Source organism: Enhydra lutris, unplaced genomic scaffold (genome assembly GCF_002288905.1).
Source record: "Enhydra lutris kenyoni isolate GAN:26980312 unplaced genomic scaffold, ASM228890v2 scaffoldscaffold10, whole genome shotgun sequence".
NCBI lineage: Eukaryota > Metazoa > Chordata > Mammalia > Carnivora > Mustelidae > Enhydra > Enhydra lutris.
The window spans coordinates 15,486,693-15,512,421 of record NW_019154094.1 but is presented as its reverse complement, the minus strand read 5'-3'; the positions used below and the strand labels follow the sequence as shown (position 1 = coordinate 15,512,421).

The 25,729-nt window shown below is 46.6% G+C and overlaps 1 protein-coding gene across 2 annotated transcripts; it reads left to right on the top strand.

Annotated features, from left to right (window-relative positions):
- The first annotated feature begins 914 nt into the window (after window positions 1-914).
- Window positions 915-22,291, top strand: LOC111144049 (deoxyribonuclease 1 like 3). 2 transcript variants are annotated; one of them, XM_022498128.1, is made up of 8 exons: window positions 915-1,386; window positions 7,732-7,820; window positions 11,453-11,542; window positions 12,166-12,278; window positions 14,846-14,958; window positions 18,051-18,208; window positions 21,586-21,682; window positions 21,986-22,291. In XM_022498128.1, the coding sequence occupies exons 1-8, from the start codon at window positions 1,246-1,248 to the stop codon at window positions 22,097-22,099; spliced, it is 915 nt and encodes a 304-aa protein (XP_022353836.1). In that variant the 5' UTR covers window positions 915-1,245; the 3' UTR covers window positions 22,100-22,291. The 2 variants fall into 2 exon arrangements, with proteins under 2 accessions (XP_022353836.1, XP_022353837.1); XM_022498129.1 differs by lacking the exon at window positions 11,453-11,542 and having other exon boundaries at window positions 1,136-1,386.
- The last annotated feature ends 3,438 nt before the right edge of the window (window positions 22,292-25,729 follow it).

Sequence of the window (25,729 nt, the reverse complement as noted above, 5' to 3'; positions counted from 1 at the left end):
CTTCCTCCGGCTGGGAGAGGCCGATTTGCCTAGGAAGGCAATCAACACCCTTTTCCCTCGAGATTCAGAGAAGCCTGTTGTTGGCACCAGGGATCAGCCTGTCACCAGGAGCTCAGGAAACCATTATTTCCTTCCATGTACTATTTGGGGTTATCTCCTTAGGATGCCTGAGCGTGCTCGGCGAGAGATTTTGGCTAGGATGCTGCCTGGATGTATGTTAGTGATACATGTGTGCTTCTCCCTTTTCCCGCCCATCTCTTCAAGAGGGGGGTGTCCCAGAGATCCCAATGCTGCCTTCCACTTATTCTCATCACCCACCTTCTTCACATAAGAATTTTCCTTGCCAAAGTCTGCATATCTCACCCAGGGCTTAGGACTTGACTGGAATTTGCATTTCGGATCGTCCCGTCTCCATGCCCACCTCTCTAAAACTCATTTTGCTTGGGTTGAAATCCTACAGTTCTTGAAAAACCTTCCTTTCTTCGGGTCATACATCTCTCACAAACATTAAGATCATACCTGATTGAACTGTGATCTCTCCAGGGGCTTTCAATGGCTCTTAGTCCTTCAAGTCCAAGGATATTTTATGGACCCATTCCAGCAGACCACCACTTGCTCTCCCTGGCAACACCCTACTAGCCTTCGGTGTGTTACACTGTAAATGGTAAAACTGCCTATAACATTATGTAAGCAGAGATGACCTTTATGATGCTCACCAGGGCAATTAGAGAGTCAGAGCCTGGGTGTGTCCCGGGACAGCTGACTGCAAAACCCCAGTGAGGACAGAAAGCCTGGCCGGATTTCCCACTGACCCCTGCCTCACCATCCCCTCCACAGAAGCCTTCCTCACCCCAGCTGCCCTCTGGGGTGGACCACTTCCGAGTTATCCATTCTCAGGAAAAGGCACATGGCATGCCACTGCAGGGCTGATAACCAGATGTCACAGCTGGTTCCCGACTGGGATAGGAGAGACTCTGCCGAGGATGGTCCCTCAATTACGCAGGCCAATTTCCGCACCAGAGTGACAAAAACAGGGGCCCCTAAAAGACTAGACCCCTTTCTTCATTTCCTTGGGGAAAGAAACCCATGATCTTCAGTTCCTCAGAGAAGTGAAAGTAGCAACAAGGAATCCAGTCATTCCTGTTATCTGCAGGCTTTATAAGTCAGCTCAGCCCAAGGAGGTGGCCCAGAGCCCTCGCACGCCAGCCACCGCGGTCCTCTCGCTGAATCGGGAGCCCTGCCAGGATGCCCCGGCCGCCCGCCTTCCTGCTGCTTCTCCTCCTCTCCATCAGCAGTGCCCTGGCCCTGAGGCTCTGCTCCTTTAACGTGAGGTCCTTTGGGGAAGCCAAGAAGGAAAACAAGAATGCCATGGACGTCATCATGAAGGTGAGACCCCTTCTTGCCACAGAGAGTGCTGGATCCCCCTCATGCCCTCTCTCTGCCTTCGAACTTCAAGAGACTCCGGAGAAATTTCACCCAAGTTAGTCTCTAGGGGGAAGGTAGCAGCTGCCTTTGCATTCGGTCGCAGTACTGACAGCAATAATGCCAATAACCACATCCCCTCTCCGGGCTTCATGTCATCCTCTGAACATGAGGGGCGTTGGGGATCTACGACAGCTCCTCCCTGTGGGATTGTTTGGGGGGTTGTGTGAGTTGGTAAATGTAAAGCTCCTAAAACACTATCTGGCTCCTAGCAAGCTCCAGGGAAGGGCTGGCTAGTACCATGATTTTTATTACCATTTACTGAATGCCCCCGCCAGGCACCACAAATACATGATTTCATTCCATCACTCTCAAGAAGGAGGGTTATTACCCCCCATGAAGAGATGAACAACAAAAGGTGTAGTGACCTCATGTAGGTGGCGGGTGGGTGGAGGGGGAGCTGAGATGCCAGCCCAGCCTGGTCTTTCTATCTTTTTATCCATCAATACAGCACATATTTCTTTCTTTTCCTTCCCTCCTTTCTTCCATCCTCCCTTCTCTCCCTTCCTTCCTTTTTCTCTTTCCTTCCTATTTCTCTCTCTCTCCTTCCCTCTTCCCCACCTCTCCGTCCTTTTCCACCTTATACCCATCAACCTTTTCCCAACTACCAATTCTAAACTTTCTCTCCACTTAGATAAAACCTCCCTGGGTAGTATGACCAAGGTCCGGAGTGGCTGCTCACGTTTCTCTGGTGTCAACTAACTGTCTTTACCTGACACGTTAACTAATCTCTGATGATGCTGGGAGCTGAAATCTTTTGCAGGACTCTGTCTGGGTATTATCACCTTAGAAAATCCTGTGGGCATCATGGTATGGTGGGAACACCTCGAGCCTTGGGTTCAGATCCTGCCCAGCAGCTGTGTGAGCAAGCTCGGGAATTCCCTTCTCCTCCCTGAGCCTCTGGGCCTTTCAGAAATTGGGCCTTACACAATCCGTGACACTGGTTGGCAGAGAGAACTCAAGGTGTGGAAGGGCTCCAGGAGAGCCTGGGACGGGGCAGATGATCACAAACAGAGCCGCTACTGTTGGGATTAATACACAAAATGGATTAGAACAAGCACTACATGCTCTGTTCTTATTTAGATGGCCCTCTCCCTGGTTGGCCCAGCCCTTTGGATGGCACCCAAGGCCTTCCAGCGGCGGTCATTTAACCAGAACAACCATGCCCAACCTGTGGGAGCCGAGACTCCCTGGCACTACGGGGAGCTCTGACGTGCTGGGAAACTATTTTCCCTGCTTCCTCGCACAAGGGCACATGGAGCCTGGGTACCTATGAGTTCCCTAGTGCCGATCACCTTCCTCACTTATTCTTACCCAGGAAAAGTCATCACAATCTTAAGAGGCTGTCTTTTTGGTTCTTGGAGATTCCATCATTGGGGCCCTATACTTAGCACCTCCCTGGAGCTGCCACGTCCTAGAGAGCCGACTGATGGACAGCGCCCATCACACCAAACACCAAGCACATGGGAAGTCTCTGTCAAGGAATCCTTACCTAACCCCACTGCTGCAAAACCATCCCATAAACAGAGGCCATCCCCAAACACTGCCAAAGCCAAGGAGAGCACTTACAGTGAAACCCGAACCCAGATATTCAGGGCAGTAATATTCACAGGGCCTTGTGTCTGCGCACCTGCTCCCGGCCAGGAATTTTCTTTCTATCTATCTATCTATCTATTTGAGAAACAGAGGGAGAGAGAGAGCAGGAGAGAGGAGCAGAGGGAGAGACAGCCTCCACACTGAGCAGGAAGCCCAATGTGGGTCTCGATCCCAGGACCCTGGGATCACGACCTGATCACGACTTGAGCCAAAGGCAGACACTTAACCAATTGAGCCATCCAGATGCCTCCATATTCTTATTTAATATTATGACATAGGTGGCATTCCCCACACTTTGTAACGGAGAAGGCCGACTCAGAATGGTGAAGTGCCTTACCCAGGATTCCCTAGCAGGCAAGCAGAAGAGCCAGGATCAAATCCAGCCATATGAACCAACCCTATTAGAGAAGATGCCTTTTCCACCCTTCCATACTGGCTTGATCACTTTGGAGATGAGCCCAGCTTCATCATGCTGTTGTCTATGACCTTCATCAGGGAGGTTAAAGAGTGAAGGAGATCTGCCTTCTCCATCTTGGATTTGCTGGCTGGCACCATGGGCAGTTCTCCAGATGCCAAACCCTGCCTGGGCAAGGCTGCTTCTGTCCCATTCCTCAGTTTGTGTCCTTAAAGAGCAAAGTTTGTTCATCCAACAAATACTGAAGGTAGGCCAAGTACTGGATGCTCTGAGGCACTCGGGTTGAGATGGGGGACATGGGAGGCATCGTCTCCCACAGCACATGGTACTTATAATTTTGGGAGTGTTTATTGTTAGCCAGGCCCTTATCAGGCAGCAACCAAGTTCAGCCTCACAACCCCTCTGGTTGCCTTTTGCACATGGGCAAGTGGAGTTCACAGCAGAGAAGGACATAGTCCCTGGTCATGGAGCCACTAAGTGTGAGAGCAGAGGCTGGGACCCTGGCCTAACGGACACTCTCTGGGCTCTGTCCCCTCCTGTACTGTGCTGTTCCCTGTTCAGAGGCACAAAAGACGGCTTCATAGGCTGCTCTTGGCCCCAGAGTCTTCATAAGATTTCTTTAGACTGCCCTTTCCCGTCTTTCCAGGCCCACTCACAGCACAATACTGCTTGCTGGGAACGCTTCACTGCTGGCTGTGTTCAGCCTTTCCTCCCTCCTATCTGTGAAGGGAGTCAGGAAAATCTCGAGTTTCAGGTCTGGAAGGGCCTTCTGGGGGGCCTTCCATCTCTGGAGGCTCATTCTGAGGAGATAGATTCAGGGGAGAAGTATTTTTTCCTGGCCTGAAATGGGGGCAGGGAAAACATGTATCAGTGATAAGATTTGAAAAGTGAGTATTTAATCACTGTGGGGAAAATGCTCAGAACATCACTGAGGCTGAAAAACAAGAACAAAAAAAACCAACCAGACCCAAACTGTGTGATAAACATTGCCCCACTGTTTGCAGAGCTTCTTCTCCAGGCCAGGGACTGGACTGAATGCCTAATACCTATCATATCCTTTAATCCCCATGACATCCCCATGAGGAGGATTTCATCCCAGGTTATAGATGAGGAATCTGGCGGATTCAGGGAGCTTAAGTGACTTGCTCAGGGTCACATAGCTGGTGAGCAATAGAGTCAAGATACGAATCTGAGGCCATTTGATGCTAACTAACAGGAGTTATTTTGATGTCATTTTGTAAATATAAATACAGAAATCATGTGAGAAGTGTCTGGGTGATGGGTTTAAAGGTCATCAGGTGATTTTTTTTTTATAGTCTTTTCTGTATTTTTCAAATTTCTACAATAAGCAACATTATTTTTATAATTAGAAAACTGTTAAAATTATTTTTTAAAGCCCTGGCTAGGAAATTTATTCCCATTTTTCTTATGCTGCCATAAAGAAGAGTTAAACACAGGAAGGTATTTGTGCTTTATAAACTGGGCTCAAATGGCTCCAGTATGGCTCCCTGGGCCTCCTTCCCTCTCTCTCCTTCCCTCCCCTCTCTCTTTCACTCATGCCAGATGCTGTAGAGTTGTGAGTAAAGTAAGGTCATCTGGGACACAGCAGGCCCCTGACAGAATTTTGTTGGATGGATAAACAAGTGAGTGGAGAGATGGGTGGGAGGATGGATGGACTGTTAAAGTTCTAGGATTCGTCCCCAGAAGAACTCCGATGATGAGATCCATCGCTCACTGCGCTGTAGGTTCCAGTCTATAGGAAATTCGTCCAGAGGTTCAGAGGCAAGTACTCAAGGGATATGGCGGTCCACTGGAGTAACTGCTGGAGATGTGGGGCTTTGGAGTGGTTTTTTTTGTGCGGGCAAAAGAGCTGTAAGCAGGGAATCTAAAAGCTCAACCCTTCTGCTCAAGAAATGCAGTCTGAACCCTGGTCCATTTTTGCTCTGCACCTGTGGATGACATTCAAAAGGAGCAATCACAGGAATATGGTGATTACTTTGGCTGTTGAGCAAGTGGTCAAGAGGGGCTCTGTAGCAGATGATCCCATTATCCATATTCACATGATGTTCAGGTTACTTAGCCACGCTGAGGCTGAATGCCCAACTATATATACAGTGGGGATAGTAAGAGGACCTGCATCAAAGGGTTATTATAAATTCAGTGAGTTGATGGTAAGAGCTAACACTTTTTTTTTTTTTAATATTTTACTTATTTATTTGACACAGAGAGAGAGCACAAGCAGGGGAAGAGGCAGGCAGAGGGAGAAGGAGAAGCAGACTCCCTGCCGAGCAGAGAGCCTGGATGCGGGACTGGATCCCAGGACCCTGGGATCATGACCTGAGCCAAAGGCAGAGGCTTAACCAACTGAACCACCCAGGCACTCTGCAGTTTTCTTTTTTAAATAACACTTTTAATTTTTTTAAATTAAGGTATAATTTTTTAAAATATAAATCCAGAATTTTGAAACTAATTTTATTAAGTAAAAAATAGTCATTAGGAACTATTTTGAAAATATAGAAACATATAAAGAAGTGTTATTCTATCACTGGAAGATAAGAACTATTGGCATTTAGGACATTATGAGCATTTTTCTACACAAAAATAAATACATAAATTTGCATCTGTTTTTCAGCACGGAGACTACCCTCTATCATCAGTTTTGTATCCTGCTTTTATATCAGAAGCATTTCACATGCTGTTACTATTTATATATTTATTTTGTTAATAATTCTTTTAAAACATGACTTTTTCAAGCAGGGGAAGGTGCAGAAGGAGAGAGAGAAAATCTTAAGCAGGCTCCACACCCAGCACAGAGCCCAGCATGGGGGTCGATCTCACAGCCATGAAATCATCACCTGAGCCGAAATCAAGAGTCAGACACTCAACAGACTGAGCCATTGAGGGACCCATTCACATGACTCTTAATTCTATATAATGCCCTATGCTATCTTTCATTTAATGGTTTCCTATTCGGGGATACTTGGGTTGTTTCCAATTTTGTTGTTGTCGTTGTTGCGATGTATCTTCCTCTTTGGTCTATACAAGTTATAATAATAGTAGTAATAATTTACTGTGTGCCTCCTATACGGCTGGCACTGCTCCAAGTGCCCATTTAATCCTCCAGCAACCCTGTGAGGGAAGAACTATCATCATTCCAATCTATAGATGAGGACACTGAGATGCAGAGAGGTAGTAGATATCACATTACAATAGGAGACCTTCCTCCAGGTGGGAAAACTAGGCCAAAGGGTAAGTACATTCTCCAAGGCTTTTGATCCATACTTTAAAGAGTATTTTTAAAAAATATTTTACTTATTTTTGAGTAAGGGGCTCAAACTCACAACCCTGAGATCAAGAGTTGCATGCTCCACCAACTGACCCAGTCAGGTGCCCCTAGATTAATGTGCCTTCAAGAAAGGTCTGAGAGTGACAGGTGACTAAACCAGCAGGCTGGCTTGGTGGCCAGACCCAGCTCTCCCTGTATTTCAACATCATCATGGGCTTTGTAGTCACACGATCCTGAATTCAAATCCTGACTCTACCATCTATATACTGGATGTGTGACTTCAAACTTTTCACCCAATCACTCTGAGCCTATTTTCTGCTTATGATTATCTCGTAAGGTTGGTGAGGTTCAGAATTGGATCACAATAAATGTTAGCCCTTGTAATTTTTATTATTATAATTTTGTTGCCAGGTGAACTGGGGAGACCCGTATCCAGCTGTGTCCCTCTCACTTACTAAGAGCTTAATAAATATTTGTAGTTGTTATTGTGATTATTCAAGCAAAGCCAAGATATAGGACACATGATCATGTGATCATAGGCTCTGGATTCAGACTGCTTAGATTTGCCTTCGGTATCGGCCACTTTCTAACTGAGTGACTTTGGGTAGTTTACTTGACTTCCCTGGAGCCCCAGACTCCTCATCTTTACAATGGACTTAACTGGGGTGCCTGGCTGGCTCAATCGGTGGAGGTTGTGACTCTTGATCTCATGACTGTGAGCTTGATTTTCACATTGGCCATAGAGGTTACTTAAAAATAAAAACTTTAATAAAATAAAATAAAATGGACATAACGATATTACCTACCTCAGGAAGTTCCTCTCTTGTTTCAGCAATGAAGTTAATTACATTAACCAAATACGAATCCTATACTTAAAACATAGTGTCCAATAAAAGATTTTATTATGTGTAGATTATTTGCCTGAAGACATCTGGGAATTCTGTCTCTGCAGGTCATCAAACGCTGTGATATCATACTCCTGATGGAAATCAAGGACAGCAACAACAGGATCTGTCCCACCCTCATGGAGAGATTAAATGGGTAAAGACGGGGTGGGGTGGGGGTGGCCTGGACCCTCTGAAGGCTCAAGGTTAAGTGCATGGCTATCTGAAAAGCCCGGGGGAACTGAAACTAGCGTGAAAGCCAGCATTGCCCTGACCACCACGTACATGGCCAACACTGCTCAGGCTTCCAACTCCACTAGCTGCAGTCCTGAGAACTTTCAACTGGCTAGTTTTAATATGATAAAGCAAAATAGAGGAAATGGATGAGGAGCCAAGACAGAGAAACGAAAGAGACAAGAGGTTTTCAGACAAGAGGTTGAAATTAGAACTACTGTCGTAAAGAAAAGAGTGAGTACAAATATGAAGTTAGGATACACCTGCAGGCTGGAATATTACGTAGCCATTAAAAACCATGTTCACTACAGAATATGCTAGAGCTAAATAATCAGCATGGGAAGTCGACTGCAGTCATCTTGAAAGCAATTCAAAAAAGGTTCAGAACTGTAGATAGAGTGGCCCATTTTAGTGATCACATTACTACTATGCCCGACTAAGAGTGTGTTTGAGTTTGCACGGGGATAGAGGAGAGAATGGAAGGATAGGCTCCACACTATTAAGAGTGGTTACTTCTGGGTCAGGGAGGTGGGTGTGATTGCGGGACCACTGTTGGATTTTATATACTTGTCTATGATTTGAATATCTTACAAAAAGCCTAGATTGATTTTATAACTTCAAAAAACCCCAAAAGATAATGTCCTCAAATAATTTATAATTTTGGGTTATAGTTATGATTTACATTCTTTCTCAAAGAATAATCAGCAGACCTAGCCACCTGAAAATCACCCCAAAGTGAGTTAAAAAGGCACATTCCAGAACTTCCAGGCTATTGAACGAGAATGTCTGCGGGATCCCTGAGAGTGATCTTCATCTAAGTAGCCTTTCCGGGTGATTCTGACGCACTCCAATTTAAAAAAAAAAAATTTTTTTTTAAGATGTTATTTATTTATTTGACATAGAGTGAGATCACAAGTAGGCAGAGTGGCAGGCAGAGAGAGAGGAGGAAGCAGGCTCCCTGCTGAGCAGAGAGCCCGACGTGGTGCTCAATCCCAGGCCCGGAGATCATGACCTGAGCTGAAGGCAGAGGCTTAACCCACTGAACCACCCAGGCGCCCCAATTTTTTAAAAACTTCTAATATAATGTTTCTTTTGTACATACATGATAAGATTACACCACAAACTAGAACATATGATAATATGTACCAAGTAGTTCAATTATGTCAAAAGAAAAACAAAACAAGAAACATTTAAAAGATTCAAAAGCGGTGAATCAAACAGCTGACAACAGCTATCTCAGAGCAAAAATTACAAGGAATTTAAATATGATGTCTTCTATATATTGTCTGTATTTTCCAAGATTTCTACAATGAGAATGTTATATGCCCTTTCCTTTTTCTTATGATGTATTTTAAACATTCTTAAGAGCACAGAGAAAATGCTAAGAACCATGTAATCTACCATCCAGTACATCTGGCCATTGTTACACTTTTATAATTAAGGAAACTCATGTTAAAAAAAAATAAATAAATGATCAATCCAGCCTCGTTAAGCCCAGCATGAACAGCCTTGGACACTCTCGTTCACAGAGGCCTCTTGGGCTGGCTCCACCCCCCTCTGGGCCTCAGTTTCTCCTCTAAAAATATGCTTTACCCTCAGCAGCTCTTCTGGTTCCAGATCTGATCTTTGACGATAGGAAAGGGAGTTTAGCACAAGGGTTAGGCACCTACGCTAGTCTCAGACCACTTGTGTTTGGATCTTGGCTCTACTATGCCTTTGAGCAAGTTATTCAACCTCTTCATACCTCATTTTCCCTATATACAAAATGGGGCTAATAATGGAACCCATCTTCCTGGGATGTGGCTGTGATTAAATCCTGCATGTAAGTGGTTGCACTGTGCCTGGCATGTAGCAGGGATCAGTAAGTGCTGGTGGAGTCTATTACTAGTAAAAGGAAGAAAATTACGATGGCAGATGATGGTCCAGAGGGTATCATCGATAACCCTAACTACATGCTAGACATCCTGTTAATCCATTTATGTGCACTATTTCATTTACTCCCACAACTCTGTGGGGTTGGTACTTTTACTGCTTCCCTTATAGCTGGGGGAACTGAGACTCAGAGAGGAGGGATCTGGCCAAGATCACCCAGCCAGTAAACGCTGGAGCTTACCTTTGTAACTGGGTCATGTCTGACTCCAAAGCCGGTGCTCTATTCTGAACCTCCTCAGCCTCCCACAGAGGGGATCTGGTCAGTTTTCAGAAGCATGAGAGGACAGGGGGCTCCAGGTGCCTCCCCAGAGCATCCTGGGTCAGGTCTTCCCACCCCTATTGCTGTCAGTTCTCCCCGACTTCCCTAGACTATGCCATGGATTCCAGGCAGAGGCAGGCCTGTTTGTCCCCTTAACCCCCGTAAGCCAGGAGGGGCCTTAATCGCCTCACAGCTGAGTCATTGTGAGCAGTCTGCCAACCCAAAATTTGGCAGGCGAGATTCAGAACAAGGCCAGTCTTCCCAAACTGGAAACCCAGTGGAATCTACTGTCCACACTTCTTGGGCCCCAGTAGCCGGACCTGCCGTAGAAGATGTATCTAGCATGCTCCGGAATTTCTGTAGGGCCTCAGTGGGCTCCCAATCTGCTATTTTCCAGCAGAACCTAAGAAAATGCCACAGCTTAGATATGCCCTAGATCTTTCTGTGTGCGAATGAAGTAAAACTGTGTCAGGCCCTGCCCTGGGTGGAGTTATCAACAGGTTTGGCAAACACACGGGGAGTCCATTTCCCTGGTATGAATGAGTGGTAAGGTAATGGGACTTCACAGCTATATCTCTAGCCCCCAGGACATAAACAATAGCTGACTTGTGAGAAAATGTTTGGGAGTTTTCAGAGCAGGAGTGAACATCCAATGAAAATGGTACTGGGGGGGTACCTGAGTGGCTCAGTGGGTTAAAGCCTCTGCCTTCGGCTCAGGTCATGATCTCAGGGTCCTGGGATCAAGCCCCGAATCAGGCTCTCTGCTCGGTGGGGAGCCTGCTTCCCGCGCTCTCTCTGCCTGCCTCTCTGCCTATTTGTGATCTCTCTCTCTGTTGAATAAATAAATAACATCTTAAAAAGAAAAGAAAAGAAAAGAAAATGGTACTAGGAATTCTGCCTTTGAGAAATGTTCAGGAGTAGTGCAGGGACACGGTGACCTGATAAGGTTTACTCCACCTGGGAGTATGAGGTCAGCCCCAGCCATGAACCAGAGTGGGATCTGGGACTGATCTGGCCTTAATCTTCTATGGTCTCAATAATGTCCCATAGGTACAGGCCAAAGCCTGTGGATTTGGGGTATATAGGATCTGAGCTCAAATCCCAGCTTTGTACCTGCAAACTATAAAAAATGGGTAACAATACTACCCACCTCCTAAGGGCAAGAGATAATAGTCTGTAAAGATCCTGAGAGATGTCACATTCCTAGTCGATGGTGGCTCTTCTTATTAGACTCCAAGGTTATGACGAATGGCAGCCTTTCTCCACGATACCCTTGGCAATACGGATACAGATTGAAGAGGGGAGTTTGCAGTAGAGGAATGCTTATTTTTAAAGATGCAATGTAAAATCTTTATGTTTTCTAGAAACTCAAGAAGACATATAATCTACAACTATGTGATTAGCTCTCGACTTGGAAGAAACACATATAAAGAACAGTATGCCTTTCTCTACAAGTAAGTATAGTCTCGGCTTCCTGGGACATGATTCACTTCTAAATGAGGACTGTGATTTGAATCAAAATGCATTTCTTTTTTTCAAAACCAAATTTGGATCTCTAATGACCTCTAACCAGTTCTCAATATCAAATAATATCAAAATATCAAACTAAGTACTGTCGAATTGAGGCTGAAGCAAAGCATTATCTCCTCAAAGTAAAAGCACACGCAGCTTCCTGACCTCGAATTTGCTGGTTGGTTCAGTGGTTGCCTGGTCTGGAGGGTCAGTTCTTTATCCTTCACAGTCAAGTTCCAGCCCAGGGTTGGAAACCTGAGCTGCCCAGCATGGCTGACTCCGAAACTTCAGTGTTGTCTTCTTCTTACCAGTAACTGTGTTCTAAGTCTGAACGTTAACTTGTGGCTGCCCCAGAGAACTGGTGCTGTTCTGGTCTCCAGCTTTCAAACGGCTCTGGCCATTGAGAAGAGCTGACGGAAACTTGTTCTCGAGGGAAAGATCCCTTGCAGGGCAAGAGCCTGTCTGGGGGGCCGATAAAGCCACGGGCTATGTCTCTGCTTCTTGAATGAGGTTAAGAAGACAACTGAATCAGCTGGAAGGGCCTCCTTTTTTTTTTTATTTCTAGGGAAAAGCTAGTGTCTGTGAAGAAACGCTACCTCTACCATGACTATCAGGCTGGTGACGCAGATGTGTTTTCCAGAGAACCCTTTGTGGTCTGGTTCCAGTCACCCCACACCGGTGAGATCCACAGGCCCCTCCTGCTCATGACTTTCCTGTGATCCCACGAAGGGACAGTAGCCCCGAGTGTGAGCGGGGGTCCCAGGGTTTGCACAGCATCGTTAGGGAGACATTAGACTTGAGATGGCTATTAAGAACGTCTAATATTTGAATGTTGAGGAGGTAGCCTGGCTTCTCAGAATGCCATGACTCAAGACCTCCTCAGCCTGGAACTCACCTTCAGAAATCAGTGATAACTCCACTCTCTGAGCTTTTAGGCTGATGGAAATTATTTACCATGATATTTTTCAGTCCCAATCAAATACAACTTCATTTAAAAAAAAAAGTCCCAGCGATGGCTAGCAGAGACGAACCCCCAACCTAGAGTCTCCCTCTCCCTCCCCCTCCAATCTCCTCCACAGACTGCCTATAGAGAGGAAATCCAAACGACTACACATCTGAACTCTGACAACTACACTTGTATAAGCCACTAACAATTATAGATCCCTGACTAGTGCCAGGTTCCTGTAATCCTTGCAACACCCAGCAGGGGAGGACCTAGGATTATCTGCACTTTACATTTGAGGAAGCCAAGGTTCAAACAGGTGGAATCACTGGCCCAAGGTCACTCACTCAGTAGTTGGAACCCAAGCCACTATCTTGGGTGCCCACACTCTTAACCACTGTGCATATCTAACTGCAAAGTCAATAATTAATTTGGTTTGCAGATTGGAGCTATATGAATCAAATTTTTTTTTCAGTGCCTACAATGTTCTGTTCCAGGCACTGGACAGTCAGGCAGACAGGTCCTGTCCTAGGGAAGTTATGTTGTAGTGGACAAGACAGACACTGACCAAATAAATATCCATAGAACTGTATGTATATACAGCTGCATATATATTACACAAATATAAACAGCCTGAAGGAGGAACATAACTATTTCTGCCCTGGCTTTGTGAGTACTTCGGGAAAACAAACATGGAAGAATGGTGGTAGAAATTTCCAGTAGAAAAAGAGAAGGAGGTGGGGGCTGTTTAGGGCAGAAATGCACTTCAGAGAGCAGGTGTAATAATCACCTTTGTCAGACACACAATTCCCATTTGGCTGACCAGTGTTTGCAGAGCACCCCGCCCCCTCTTCTCGAATAGAGTCTTCAGCGACACATAGCTAAACATGACTAAACAAACCTGTTTATCTTGAGCATCTACCTTTCCTCCTTTCTCTAACTCTCCTCCCAGAGGATGGCATCGCAGCCATGCCCTGTTTGAAATTCTCTCTCTTGTACAAGGAAACATCCTTATGTCCCCTCTGAGATTAAAGATAGAGTTAGCCATTTGTTTATCATTTTTTCCCTTTATTCACTTACTTTTTTCCTTTGTATCATTTAGCCATTCATTTATCATTTTTTCCCTTTATTCATTTACTCATTCATTCATTCAATCATAAACTCAATCAACAAACATTTTTTAGTCCCTCCCATGGGCCAGGTACTGTGCTAAGTGCTGGAGCCAAGCCAATGAGCAAGACAGAGCCAAGGTTCCAGTGGGAAAAACTAAGAAGCACAGCAAGTAACTTCAGAGCAGGAAGGAAGTAAAAGCAGGGTACATTCCACAGTGGGGTGAGGGGCCTGCCTTAGATGGGGCAGGCTACAGATGGCCTCTTCAGGGTGACATGGGGTGTGACCTGAAGAAGCCAGTCACTGAGGGCTAAGGCAAGGGCCTTTCCAGGGGGAGGTCCCAGTGAGCACACACAGACTCGGAGGTGGGAAAAGGGTAGGGGTGTTTAGGGGGCCAAAGAGAGGATGGGGAATGGAGTGGAGGCCAGAGGAGGAGAGTGGGAGACACGGCTGGTGGGTGTGGGGTTGTGGAGACAGGCTTCCGGATCTGAGTCCTGACTCCCCACTGTGTGACTTGAGCAGTGATTCCCCACCAGCCCTCAGCTCCTGAGTACGAGTGGGGACCCAGGCACTGGGCAAGGGAACGCCCGGGGAAGAGGCCCTCAGAATACGCCAGCTGCCACCTGCAGGTGGGCAAGGCACGGCTCCCAAGCTCACCCACATTCCCGGATCCAGGCTCGCTCAGTCCCTCCTGGTGGGGAGGTTTTCAGCAATTTCACAAAGGCTGTTTTAAAAAATACATAATTTTAGAGGGTTTTTTTTTTCCAGATTACAAAAGAAACGTAAACTGAGAAGCCTCAATTTTTTTAACAAGAAAAAACTTTTTTCTTCCGTACAAAAGCCAGAGAGACTTCTTATTTTTTAAAAAGTGGAAAATACCATTTTTCAAAAAATGAGAAAATAAAAACACCCACAATGTCAGCAAGGAGTCCTGATTACCAGCTTTCTCTTGGCCGGGCAGGTGAATGGGTGAAAAAAGAGGCTTTCATGCGCTGAGAACAGCAGCCCAATGGGCCCAACAACATTCACAACTCAGCCACTGGCTGGCTGGCCCCTCCAGAAATGAGAGGACCCAGGCAGTGCAGTCTGGGCCTTCCGGAAGGACAGCCTGTTTCTCTCCAGCAGTGTTCCCTGAACCTGCTCCTGTTCAGGAAAGTGTGCGCGTGACCTCCGCCTCTTTCCTGTTCCTCAGCTGTCAAGGACTTCGTGATTGTCCCCCTGCACACCACCCCTGAGACCTCCGTGAAAGAGATTGATGAGCTCGCTGATGTCTACTGGGATGTGAAACGCCGCTGGAAGGCAGAGGTGATGACACTCTGTGTCTGCTGAACTCCCCTCTAGCAGAGGCAGAATCCGGTTCTGGGAAGGGATGAGTGACTCCCCGGGAGAGCGAGGCGGACAGGACATGTGGAGCACAGCACCCTGTTAGAGCCTCATTTTAGGCCTTATCTCGGCCTTAAATATCCTTCTTGCTAAATCTGCCTGGGTCCCGACCACGTGGGGCTCGGCAATTCATACTCCGCTCCACTAATAATGGCTGCCCCAAATTACGAATAGTGGGAGCCGGGCCTTATGCTGAGGCTGGACATGGACAAGTCAATTTAATCCTCCCAATAACCCCACGATTTACTACCTTTATCATTCTCACTTTGTAATGAGAACAGTGGTCAGGAGTCCTTCACTGCATGGGACAGACTCTCAAAACTGGTTTGTGAAAGGGAGGTGCAATTTATTGGTTCATGTAACTAAAATGTCCAGGAGTAGTTCAGGCATAGTTGGATCCAGTAATCAAGGCTTGTCTCCTTGCTTTCTTTCCATCTCTTTGCCCTCATCTCCTCTGGGTGGGCTCCACCTCTGGGATGGCAAGATGGCCACCAGCAGCTTCCAGCCCACTGACAAACTGTCTGTCCCACTATGCAACAAGTGCCCCGGGGTTGAGTCCCATTGGCCCTGACTGGGTCACATGTCCATCCCTGAACCAACCACTGTGATCAGGGGGGTTGAGAAGCTCCGATTGATTAAATCTGTGTGAGCTTCAGCCCAACCTCATAGACGGAGGTGAAGGACGGAAGTGGTTTCTCCAGTGATGTAAGGGTGCTATCTAGGGGAATATATCCACTGTCCTTCTTGGCCTCAATTATTTTCTCACCTAGAAAACAGGGATGCCACCTGTGCAGCTGTGAGGGTCTGTGAAAGCTCTTGGCAAGTTCAGAAGTCTTCCAGAGGGCTCTTCCTCATTCCTCTTTCCTCCTTTTGGGATGTGACTCCAGTGACCACCCCCTTCCTCCTCTCCAGATCCACCGTTCAAAGTGCAACATGGGTCAAATAAAGTGGGGGCACAGAGCTAGGACATGGAGAGCACAAGGTGTGTAATTCACTGCTTATTTCTCTTGCCAGGCAAGAGAAAGACTCATTCATTCCTAAAAGTTTGAATTCTTTCAGTCATTTAACAATTTATTGAGCATCTCTTAAATGTCAGGCACTAGGGAGGCATCGATGGCACAAGAGTGAATAAGAGGGGCTACTCTTGTGCTGAGGGCCTTCAGTGAGGCAGATCAGGATTTAATTCTTGACTTTATCACTTGAGCCAATAAGTGGAATGGTCTAGAGCAGGTCACTTTATCCCTCTATCCTGTTTCCACAGGGATTAAAGGTCCCTTCCACCTCCCAGTGTTTATTGTGAGATTTAACTTAAACTTTATGAAACATTTTTTAAAGATTTATTTATTTATTTGAGAGAGAGAGAACATGAGGGGAGGAGCAGAGGGGAGAGGGACAAGCAGAGTCCATGAGAGCACAAAGCCAGGGGTGGGGCTCCATCCCAGGACCCTGAGATCATGACCTGAGCTGAAATCAAGAGTCAGATGCTCAACCGACTGAGCCACCCAGGCGCCCCAACTTTATGAAACATTTAATGCTTGGCCTGACACATAGTGCGTGCTCAGTAAACTGTGCCTAAAACAATAGGAGCCGGTGGTCACTGGGGTTAAGGATGACATTCTTCCCTCAACCACACTCATCTATCTGAAGGAAAACCATGATCTCTGAGGTCAAAATAAAATGTTTTTGAAGAAAATGTCAAAGTCAACAACAACCCCAAACAATAGCACTAACTAGGAAATATGACACTTCCTCTGGATTAAGGAATATTAAAAGTTTTTTCCAAAAGCTCTGTAGGGAAAAACACTTCTAAGATAGAAGGTCCTGTTGGTGGCCTCGGGGCAAGGGTGGACAACCCATTCTATCACCCCCACCCTTTCAGGCTCTTCTCACTTCCTCAGTAGACAGAATTTCCACAGGAATAAGTTCCCAGCTTACAAACAATAGAAGAGAAAGCATGGTGCCAAAGCTGTCAAACCACCCAAATTCATTTTCCTGCTTGGAAACAAAAAAACGTTGATTCATTCATGTATTTATACCCTCCAGTAGTTTGAGCCAGAAAGATCTGAGGGAATAAATGAGCTGGATTCTTTTATGCCCACCTAACTCAGCATGCTGAATGACACGGATGCGGAGAGTAAGACAAGGAGGGAACGGCTGCAGCAAACATCCTACTGCCCCGTGACAACACCTTCCCTTGTACATTCTCACCTGTCAAATACTCATCAAAACCATGACTCCGTTTTCAACTTTAAAAACCAAAAAGAAATCAGGGTGCCCAGGTGGCTCAGTTATTAAGTGTCTCCCATCGGCTCAGGTCACAATCCCGGCGTGCTGGGATTGAGACCCACAGGAGGCTCCCTGCTCAGCGTAGAGCCTGCTGCTCTTTCCCTCTGCCTTCCCCATTTGTGCCAGTGGTTTCTCTCTCTCAAATAAATAAATAAAATCTTAAAAAAAAAAAAAGAAAAGAAAAGAAAAAGGAATGAAGAAAGACCCTGTATTAGTTTGCTAGGGCTGCCAAAAACTGGGCCATTTAAACAACAGAAAGGTATTCCTCACAGCTCTGGAAGCTGGATGTCCAAGGTCAAGGTGTCAGCAGGGTTGTTTTCTTCTAAAGCCTCTATCCTTGGTCTTCCCTCTGTGTCTGTCTGTGTCCTAATCTCTTTTAATAATTTTTAAAATTTTTTATAAACATATAATGTATTATTAGCCCCAGGGGTACAGGTCTGTGAATTGCCAGGTTCTCTTTTTATGAGGGCACCATCATACTGGATTAGGGGTCACCCATATAGCCTCATTTAAAGGCCCTCTCTCCAAATACAGTTACATGAGGTATTAGGTTAGGACTTTAGTATATGAATTTGTGTGGGGGCGTTGGGGAGGGGAGGACACAATTTAGCTCATAACGGAACCCACTGTTTACTGGGGGTGGGAGGTAGAGCCACTGTTAGTGGATCTAAGAAAAAGCATCTGGCAATAATACCTACAAGGTGACAATTCCAAATAACATCTTTCAGAATTTCATTTTCATGGGTGACTTCAATGCCGGCTGTAGCTATGTCCCCAAGAAGGCCTGGAAGAACATCCGCTTGAGGACTGACACCAGGTTTGTCTGGCTGATAGGGGACCAAGAAGACACCACAGTCAAGGGGAGCACCAGCTGTGCATATGACAGGTAGGAGGCACCTGCCCGACGCAAGCTGGCCCACAGCATTTGATATGCCTCAGGAAAGGCAACCCACCTCAGTCCATTAGATTTCAGGCCCACCCATTAGGTACTTGTGCAATGTGCAACCTGCATCACCACGCCTAGGAGCCCTGAGCAGTGTAGCTTAGTGGTGGCTAGTGCTGGCCTCGCTTCAAATCCTGCCTCTACCACTTCATGTCTGTGACCAAGAGACTTAAGCTCTGTGTGTCTTTGCTTCCTGGCCTGTAAGACAGGGATTGTCGTGAAGCCTCATTCATGGAGCCATGAGGAGGAGTAGAGGAAGTAGTATGTGTCTTCTCACACAATGCCTGGCAGATGGTAGTGCTCCTCACACTCACTGGCTGTTAATTATTTCATCACAAAGACATACCAGAATTTAGTCACTCAAATCCCCCATCATCGAGCTTAGGTTATTGCCAAGAGTTTGCTAGCATAAGCACTGCTGAAACGGACGATCCACATGAGACCAGTAGAAGAAGGGTCTTTCCACTCTCAGAGCTTTTGCTATACGTTCCTAGACGCAAATACATACCTTTAAGTAACAGCATTCTCAGGGTGCCTGGCTGGCTCAGTCAGTGGAGCATGTGTCTCTTGATTTTGGGGTGAGTTCAAGCCCCCGTAGGCTGTAGTGCCTACATTAAAAAAAAAAAAAAAAAAGTACTTATAAAATCTCCCTGGGGATTTTCAGTTAGCTTTCACTTTTGCTCCTTAAATCAGGACATGTGGGAGGCACTCAAGTGTGAGAATGTTCCTGATCTTCTGTGGTTCCCAGAGCCTGGTGTGCCTCCAAGGAAGCATGAGATGGCTTCTGCCAGAAGACAGCTGTTCTCACTTCTCTAGTTTTGAGGTCAGGCTTTCACTTCCATCCCATGACCTCCTTTGTTCTTGGAGCTTTCAGGGCTGGTGTGTCCTTTGCAGAAGTCCCTACTCCAGCTCCCAAGAGTGGAAACAGCCCTAGCATTGGGGAAAGGCGAATGGAGGCAGGAAGTCACAGGAGGCTGGGCCACCCCCAACCTACTGCAACCCTGGTGCCTTCATTCCTCTTCTTACTTTGAGGGCTTGCCAGCTAAGCGGGTTGGAGATGGCCACTTGCCCACTCGCCTTGGGCAGGTCAAGGCCATTCTGCGGCCCCATTCTTCTCCAACAGGGGGAGGTGATCAAAAATAATGAAGCTGAAGAACAGTGCATCACCAGGAAAGATGCTCACAGTAGATTAGGAGGGGTGGGGGAACAGGTAAAAAAGGTGTTTACTAAAAGAACCTCGGGTTTAGACACATATATGCCAAAGGATGGCAGGATTACATGTGATTTTTTTTAAAGATTAATTTCTCATTTGTTGCTCTGGATTTTCTATATTTTCTGGACTGGCATATATATTTTATGTTTTTTAATTTTATTTGATTAATTTATTTATTTGTCAGAGAGAGAGTGCACAAGCAGTGGAAGCAGCAGGCAGAGGGAGAACCAGGCTCTCCTCTGAGCAAGGAGCCCAATGTGGGACTCAATCCCAGGATCTTGGGTTCATGACCTGAGCCGAAGGCAGATGTTTAACTGACTGAGCCACCCAGGTGTCCCTCTTTTATGTTTTATTTAAAGGAGTTATAAATTTCTGGGGCGCCTGGCTGGCTCAGTCAGCAGGACATGCAACTCTTGATCTTGGGATGTCTGTTCGAGCCCCACGTTGGGCATGGAGCCTACTTTAAAAATGAAGAAAATTTAAAAAATTAAAGGGATGTACATTTCTAATTAGGGGAGTAGGATGAAATGGTCTCAATTCAAGTCTTTATTCTGTGTTCAAGTATTGACTGAACACCTCCCCTGAGCCGTGCGCTCCTGAACATGAAAGCTGCCAAGAGCTGGCTGCGTGAGGCGCAGCCTCAGGAGAGCCTCCGACGATCAGCTGACCTGCCCACACATGTCCCCAGAAGCCAGAAACAGAGGCACCTTAACTACGTTGCTCTTGACTCTCTGGGTCTGAAGGATGGCTTGAAGGAATCGCCAAGCGAACGGGAAGAGTTTACTTGTGGATTAAGCTCAGAGTTAACAATGGTGCGTTTGGTAGCAAACACAGGAAACCAAATCAGTCAGTAGGAATTAGGAAAAGCTCAGTGGATGGTCATGACCTGGCAGTTGACTCACCTTGTCCTTCCTCAGTCAGTCAGTGGGGGCCATGTAGGCCCCAAATGTATCACTCCACGTGGGGTATATTTGAATCCATCTTTCCAAAACTCACTTAACTACCATGTTTCCAGTTTTTGCTGTTGTTAAAAAGCAACTGTACTATGGTTTTTCCCTGTATTTGTCTTTAAATTTATTCATTTGTAATGAAATAAATTAATTTTTAAAGGAAATTTCAGGGGTGCCTGGGTGGCTCAGTGGTTAAGTGTCTGCCTTCAGCTCAGGTCATGATCCCAGGGTCCTGGGATCGAGCCTCATGTTGGGCTCCTTGCTCAGCAGGAAGCCTGCTTCTCCCTCTCTCACTCCCCCTGCTTGTGTTCCCTCTCTCGCTGTGTGTGTGTGTCTCTCTCTCTCTCTCTCTCTGACAAATAAATAAATAATAAATAAATAAAGGAAATTTCATACTAAGGTAAGAAAATAGCATTATTTGTCATAAATCGAAAATAAATAAAAACACAAGCCCAGTGAAACTGAACAATGTTAAATTCTGCCTTAATTATCTTGCTTGCAGAGTGCTTGGTGATTACAGCCTGCTCTGTCTTGGTTAAAATGGGAGCTTAGAGTGTTATTAAAGATAAGCCAGGGACACCTGGGTGGCTCAATGGACTAACCGTCTACCTTCAGCTCAGGTCATGATCTCAGGATCCTGGGATCGAGCTCTACGTCGGGTTCCCTCCCCACTGAGCAGGGAGCCTGCTTCTCCCTTTCCCTCTGCCCTCCACACCCCCACCCCATGTGTGCTCCCAATCTCTCTCTCTAATAAATAATTAAAATATTTTTTAAAAAGATAAGCCAGCACCTTTCTTCACAACCGAATCAGGAAAAGTGAAAAATAATTGCAAAGGGAACAACATTCTCAGTATGTAAGTCATTGATCCATGATGTGGTGTCCATGCTTCATACAAAATCTTTTCTTCCACCTACAGGGCTACTGCCCACACAGGGAAACACTGTGTGCTGGTGCCCACAGAGCCCCAGTAGGGGATGAGCCAATTTCCCCAATCTTAGGCACTGTCCTAAGGGAGACAAAACCAGGCCTGGAATTTGAACACCACATGAAAGAGCCAGGCTGCTCAGTCAATTCCAGAGGTCAAACAGGAAACTTGGTTTGTTTCACAAATCAACAAGGTGGATTAATAGGACTGTCTTCTCCCCCTTTTCTCCAGGATCGTGCTTAGAGGACAAGAGATCGTCAACTCTGTTGTTCTCAAATCAAACAGCACCTTTAACTTCCAGAAAGCTTATGGGTTGACCGAGGAGGAGGTACAGCTGCCATCTTTGTCTTTCTGTACCACTGTCCTGGGAGATGGGTTGGTGTCACCCTTTGAGGCCACCACTGGAGATACAACATAGGGCCATTGGACCCCGAGTCTCAAAGTCTATGATTCATTCTGTGGCTTGAAGACCTACCTAAATTTCTGGTTGAGCTGGTCCAAGGATGACACACACTAGTGTGTGTTCTACTGCATGACTTTAGGTGTTTTATCTTCCCACCTTAAGCCTGAATTTGTTCACTAAAATGACAGTCTCTGAATTCCCAAATTCATCTCCCTTTTCTCTTTATAGGCTTTGGAGGTCAGCGACCACTTTCCAGTTGAATTTAAACTACAGTCTTCAAGGGCCTTCACCAACAGCAAGAAATCTATCTCTCCGAAGAAGAAAAAGGTCCGACGCTCCTAGATACAAAGGAGCCATTGTACTAACCATTTCTTGTCTCTAAATAAAACAGCTCTAAGATGCATGGGCTGCTGCCTGCACTCAGGAAACAAGACTGGTCCAACTGCTTTCATTTTCAACGTGAATTTAATCTGCCTTGAATTGGGGGTGCCTCGGTGGCTCAGGCAGTTAAGCATCTGCCTTCAGCTCAGGTTATGATCCTGGGGTCCTCGGGTCCTGGGGTTGGCAGGGAGCCTGCTTCTCCCTTTCCCTTTGCCCCTCCCCCTCTTGTGTTTTCTCTCTCTCTCTCTCTCAAATAAATAAATAAAATAAAAATAAATAAAAATCTTTAAAAATTTTTGTCAAGTTGGGAGGAGAGTCTTCTATTATCCTACTTGGGCTATACCTTCCCTGAATTACCCAAAAGGAAACTGGGGGCTTTTGCAGTCCTAAAGGATAGTCTTCATGTCCCAAGGAGAGCCCCATCAGCTGTCACTGCCTCTGCTCAGCCCTGCCATGAAAGAGGCTGCCGGAGGAGGAAGAACGTTGGCTTTCAGTCATGGAGTGGATCCTAGTCCACAGGAAATGTCCAGGAAGGCCAAGGCCTCCATTGCACCCCATGATTTGGGGCCCTTCACTCTCTGAGGAATCTACCTCCTCTTGTCTGAGGTCAGGATGGTGATCATGTCTCACAGGGATCAAGAAGGAAGGTTATCCCATCTGGTCTCCCTGCCTCTAAATTGTCCTCCAACTCAGCCAGCCCAGTACCTACCAGTGCCGTCCTTTGAAATTCCATTCTGACCATAGTCCACCTGCACTCCCGTTCCTGCTTCTAAATCCCTCAGACACTCCCATCACCCACCTGGAGAGAACCCAGAGGTTTTGGCTGCCTACAAGCGTCTGTATTTTGTGGGGTATCATGTCAGCCTTGCCTTTGTCCCACCTTGCACTTTGTGCCCCACGGGACTGCCCCTTCCCTGCATGTTCCAAGCCTCCCTCCTCCTAGGCTTTGAGGAGGCTAGCTGGCTGGCAGAGACTCAAGGATTTTGTTATCATTCTGCAACCAAAGAACTGCAGAGGAGTCCTGCCGAGAAGCACCATTTTACCTGTATCCATGGTGACCATTTTTGTTTGTTTGGCTTTGCTTTCTCTTGTATTGTTTCTTTTGTTCAAATAGTACCTGGGCATGGCTAAATATGCAGGCATTCCAAAGCATAAGCAGTGATAAGGATTGCCGCCCCCGGGACCCCACCCCCTAGCTTCCTGTGTCAGAACCAACTCCTCTTACCAGCTTATGCATTCTTTCAAGAAAATCTATGAATAAATCAGCACCGTAAGTGACTCCCCAAAATAGAGCATTAGCATCCTATAAGCAGGGTCCCACCCCCTGATTATTTTCCTTAATATATCAGGGACGATGTGACTTTTGATATAAGAAAGAAACCATGAGCCTGATTTTTAAAATTTGGTTGCATCTGAGCAAGGGAATAAAATCAAAAGGGGTTGGCTTAAATGGGAAAATTGTTTCTCCCCAAAAACCCAATGAACCTCAGAGCTCTTGTTGGAATTGGGGGTGGGGGCAGGTGGCAAGGCTATAAAGCTTCTGTCATCCCTTCTGAACAGGGCTCACTGGCCCAGGAAAACTTCCAGTTTCTAAGGTCCAAAATGGTCAAGGATTCCCAAAGGAGCATATTTGGAGGAGAGGATCATGCTTTCGCCTGAAAGGCCAGCAGCACAGTGGGACAAGAGCCCTGTGCTTGGTGGGGAAAAGTTGGCCGGACACTAAGTGAGCTTGTCAATGGCTCTGAGCTGGTCTCTGCTACCCTGCGGCCTCCTTGGTGACAAGACATCCCTCTATCCCTGCGTTGAAGCAGCTTCCCAGAGCCACAGGCCCTGCCAGATCCCATTCCGGGCAAACTGCCCGACAAGAAGATACGAAGTGAGGCTGGAGTGAGGCTGCTTCTTTCTGGTCACAAACTAACAGAGCCACAGACATGCTCCCATCCCTCTGGGTCACCTGGTCTGCCTGGGGCAAGGAACCCTTGCACCTTTTTGGGGAAGGAGGGTATACCTTGGTTGTGTGTATAACCTTTCAGCTTTGGCTTTGTCCAGAGGGTTTGAAACTTGTGTGCACCAGAATCCCAGAGGACCTGTTATGCTGATCCCAGGCCCCAGGCTCCCAGAGTCCGTCTCAGAAGCTTGGAGTGGGGGCAGGGTGGGAGCCTGCATTTTTTAAAAAAATTTATTTATTTATTTATTATATAGAGAGAGCGTGCATGCACACGAGCAGGGGTGGAGGACAGGGAGAAAGGGACAATCAGACTCCCCACTGAGCAGGGATTCCAACACAGGACTCGATCCCAGGACCCTGAGATCATGACCTGAGCTAAGGCAGACGCTCAACCAACCGAGCCATCCAGGTGCCTCAGGAAATGCCTTTTCAACAAGCTCCCAGGTGACCTGAGGATGAGACTTTTTTTTCATTCTTTATCGAGGGACCAGATCTTGAACTCACTCTCCCAGCTCTGCTTTGGGACAAGAAGTGTAGCGTGATGCAGGACTCTGGCTCACTTTGGAGTCATACTCTGCACCACCTTGGAGCTCTGGGATGCTGAGCCGCCCACTTGCCCTCAGTTCCCTTATGTCTAAAATGAGGGTAATGAGAGAACCAACCTCAGAGATGAAGTTTAAGTAATGAATGTAAAATACCAACTACGTGCCTCACACTTAGTAAGCCCTCCACAATGGAGGCTGTACTTTTAATAATAGGACTTGCTCCATCAAAGGATGGCCCACCTGCAGCCTTTGGGTACACAGGTCTCTCATTTCACTGCTTTGAATTGTTGCCATATGAGGAATCAGACTAAGGTTCCATTGTTTTATCTTCGACCACAAAAAGCATTTCGGCAAGTGAGACTTGAGACATGGAGATGCGTCTCCATCCAGGCCCTGTTATTATCGCTTTCTATTCAACACCCTTTCCTGCCGCAAACACAGAGACCCCTCTTTGCTGTTCTGTGTTAGTGTTTAGTATTCCTCGTCCTGTCCCTGCTGGGATGGGAGACCGGGGTGGGGAGTACAGGGAGCTTCTCTAATTCAGCAGCCCTGGCTCCTATCTTTCCCTTGGATTGGAGAAGGCAAGTATAAAGGACAGTTGTCAAACCAGGAAAGGAAAAGGTGACAGACTAGAGGCCACATCTGTCTTCCCTCCTGGAGGGAGCAAAGGGGCCTGGTCAAGGCAGGTGTGCAGGTGAGAGACGTTTCCACCTGCATCGGCTGCCGAGTCTCCCCATTAAGGCATCCACCCCATGGTCCTGAGGACAGAGGCACGGTGAGGAGCCCGCATTCCCATGTCGCTTACTCACAGGTCGCATCTGGGAGAAGGAACGGGTAACCAAGGTCCACGGAACTCGGGCACCAGCGGTTTCAAGCTTCAGGATTCAGGAAAGCTACTGAATTCGATAAAACTGAGGGAATCTCGAGAAAGCAAGGAGCAGTGCAGGAAGCATTGCGCACGTATACAAACGCGCGCACGCTCGCATGAACGCGCGCGCTCACATTCACACACGCAGACGCACGCACGCACGCACACGCCTCTTCTGAGAAAATAGTCTGGGAAACAGTACGTACCCTCAATGGACTGGAACAACAGAA